Here is a 3,446-nt window from a genome sequence, read left to right as displayed (position 1 = left end):
TATATACACACGCACATTCACATACATTATAAAAGACAGTAAAAGTTATCTAAGGATGCCAGCAGACTGTGTTGAATCAAATGAAGTGAATGAAAGAGAAAGAAGAGTAGAGGTCATAGAAACTGTGGACCTGGAAGTGGGTAAGATTAATGAGGGTGAAGTCCGGAAAGCTCTGAAAAGAATGAAGAAGCGGAAGGCAGTAGGGCCTGATGACATACCAATGGAGGTTTGGAGATGTCTTGGAGAGATGGCAGTGAGGTTTTTGATTCAAATATACAATGGCATATTTGAGGGTGAGAAAATGATTGAGGAATAGAGAAGAAGTGTGCTGGTGCCGGCAACACGGTGGCGCAACTGGTAGAGCTGCTGCCTCTCAGCGAGCAGGTCCTTGGTTCAAACCCCGGTCCAGGGGCCTTCTGGATGGAGTTTGCATGTTCTCTCCGTGCATGCGTGGGTTTTCTCCGGGTACTCCGGTTTCCTCCCACAGACCAAAAACATGCATGTTAGGCTAATTGGTAACTCTAAATTGTCCCTAGGTGTGAGTGAGAGAGTGAATGGTTGTTTGTCTCGTTTGTCTCTATGTGGCCCCGTGATGGACTTGTGACCTGTCCAGGGTGTACCCCGCCCCTCGCACAGTGATTGCTGGACATGGGCACCAGCGACCCCCATGACCCAAAATGGAATAAACGGGTAAAGATAATGGATGGATGGATGGATGTGCTGGTGCCCATTTTTAAGAACAAGAGTGATGTACAGAGTTGTAGTAACTACAGGGGAATTAAATTGATGTCACACGATGTAGATCTGGAAGAAAGTTGTGGAAGCAAGACTTAGACGAGAGGTGACTATCTGTGAGCAGCAGTATGGTTTCATGCAGAGAAAGAACACCACAGACACCATCTTTGCTTTGAGGATGCTGATGGAGAAGTACAGAGAGGGTCAGAAAGAACTCCATTGTGTCTTTGTGGATTTAGCTAAAGCATATGACAGGATGGATTTTTATGTAGTTATTTTTTTTTAACAAGCTAACAAGCTTCATGCCACCAAAACATTTAGCTTCGTCATTCTTGTGCACTCACAGAGCTGCCCAGTACACGTCTCTTTTGGGGGGTGGGTCCTTGTGACTCAGTGAGACTACCAGTATAAATAAAGGTTAAAAAAAAATCTGACAAATTGGTTTCATCGGTCCACTGGGGGGGTGGGGGGACTCTCCTTCCCTCCCCCTTGTCCCCCTAGGGAGACAGGCATAATGTGCAGAAGGAAGATGAAGATAGTGATCAATGACTTCCTGGTAGGCTACTGTATTTAAAAAAAATAAAATAAAATTACCAGCTGTGTTACCGGCACTTACAGAAAAAAACGTATACTGTATGTATTTGTGTATGTTACTGGTACATATTGTAGCATTTTGCTGTGGTTGACTGTCAGTCACATGGCCTCAGGGAGGGATTATGGGTAGAATTTATGTTCATTGTTAATCATTTCTGTTAGCTGTTCAGCAATGGTCTTTTAGTGATTAGTCCGTTCTTGTTTCTTCTCAGGCTCTGAGATCATCAGACCAGCTGCTTTCGGTTGTAACCAGGTTGAAGCTCAGATATTTTATGTTAGCTGACTTTAAACTGTATTATTTTTACTGGGCAAAAAGTCTAGTTTTATTTTAGTTGAAGACTAGACATGTCAGCTTGTGATAACCTAAATGTTATGCTTGATTTATAGTTCTTGTACCGCAGCGCCAAATGCAAAACTGTTTTAATTTTCTTCTGTGTATGTCTCCTCAACAGTGAGCACCAGTGGTGGCCGGTGGGCATGGTTTTAAAGGGTAGCTCAGAGGCACTGTGTCCCCCCCCTTCTCTGGAGCTGCGTCCATCCTGCAACAAGAGCCAGTCCTCACCTCCTTTGGACTCAAGCTCACAGCCACACAACGGAGTATTTCCTGAGGACAAGGAGCCTGTCAAGTATGGGGAACTCATCATACTGGGGTGAGATCATTTTGACTTGTTGGGTTAAAGTTTCAGTTTGGTTTTATGGTTTAGTATTTTCTGCAATGAAGCCTACATTAAGTTAATGGACTGTTTAGTCAATTATTTAGTTGTTTTGCTGCCAAAAATGAATGCCAAGAATGTAGAAAGTTTGCTTGGCTTTTTGCGTAAAATCAGTTTTTGTCCGCACAGCATAAAGGCGGAATTGGAAATACCCTCGTTCTCTCCGTCCATGCATGTTGTGAGCCTGATAAATTGAAAAATAAGCAAGGTACTGACTTCCATTTAGGCCTGTAGCTGCATCTAGGTGTAAGAAAGGTCACTATCAAAAATTGGGTTGCCATGTCAAAATCCAAGATAGCCACTGCTAGTGGTGGGCACAGCTAACCAACAAGTTAGCTTTGTTAACTGCTAATTTGCTAATTTAAAAAAATAGCTTCCCTACAACTTAACCACTAAACAGATTTAAAAAAATAGCAAAAGCTAATGCTAAAGCGCTAACTTTTATCATCCACTGCTGTCTGACTCTAAGACTGTCTGTGATGAGACAACGTTGTAAGTGAACAACTCAAAATGTTCATAAATCACAAGTAAAGTATACATGTCCTGTTCAGAGGTGAACTTTCAGAAATTAATCTGGTCCATCAGAACCAAATGTGGCAGAGCAGAACTCTGCTGCGCTGAAGCAGAGTGATGCATTCAATGTGTGTCGGACGTCTCCCTCGTGTCATCTACTATAATAAATTAACTCACTTTGATGATCCTCTTTGTGTTTAACTACTTTTATAAACTAACTACAGAGTTTCTGTGAATCATTAATATTCTCTCAATAATAAATCTGTTTGTATTAAAGTAAAGGTTTACAAAATGTGTGAGAGAGTCACGTCCCAGAGACGTTGTGAGCAGTGCAAAGCATGCTGGGTAAGAATTACGTGTGCAATGTTTCTGTATGTTTATGATGTATCTGAGTGTGAAAATGGTTTTTTTCATATTTTCCTGTTCTGGTTTGGCTTATTTATGTTAAAGTCTCTAGGCTGTAAACTGATACCATGAGTCAGAGACTGTTTGTGGTAAATATGAGGATGGGGGAGGGGGGGACACTATGAGGGTGGTGACGTAATTGGGTGGTGCTTACCTTAGCTTAGTCTTGCATAGCATCATGTCACTTTGCTTTGTCACGATTCAAAATTAATTCAGAGTCACCATTCTCCTGTACGCTTTTAGGATCGAGTCTGGTGATGGGTTTTAGGGTGGTCTTTAAAACAATTAGCAGACTTGAATTTACTGGATTTAAATTTCCTTTAAAAGGTATTCAGTTAGTGAAAACGCAAAGCCGCTAAACAGAACGTTAGTTCTGCTATTAGTGGATTAGCAAAATATCGGAACCGTGCCCACCACTGGCCACCATCATATATATATATATATATATATATATATATATATATATATATATATATATATATATAT

General features: G+C 41.1%; 1 protein-coding gene across 1 annotated transcript in view; it reads left to right on the top strand.

The window, feature by feature from the left end:
- peli3 (pellino E3 ubiquitin protein ligase family member 3) overlaps window positions 1-3,446 on the top strand; it is a 46,873-nt gene that overhangs the window by 20,513 nt on the left and 22,914 nt on the right. The window contains exon 2 of the mRNA XM_037682308.1: window positions 1,782-1,979. Coding sequence (XP_037538236.1) covers window positions 1,807-1,979 — 173 coding nt within the window. The 5' untranslated portion in view covers window positions 1,782-1,806. The remainder of the gene's footprint in view (window positions 1-1,781; window positions 1,980-3,446) is intronic.

The sequence above is a fragment of the Nematolebias whitei genome, chromosome 1, assembly GCF_014905685.2.
Source record: "Nematolebias whitei isolate Nwh7 chromosome 1, NemWhi1, whole genome shotgun sequence".
Classification (NCBI taxonomy): Eukaryota; Metazoa; Chordata; class Actinopteri; order Cyprinodontiformes; family Rivulidae; genus Nematolebias; species Nematolebias whitei.
Note: the sequence above shows the minus strand (reverse complement) of the source record. Positions and strands in the feature narration are given on the sequence as shown.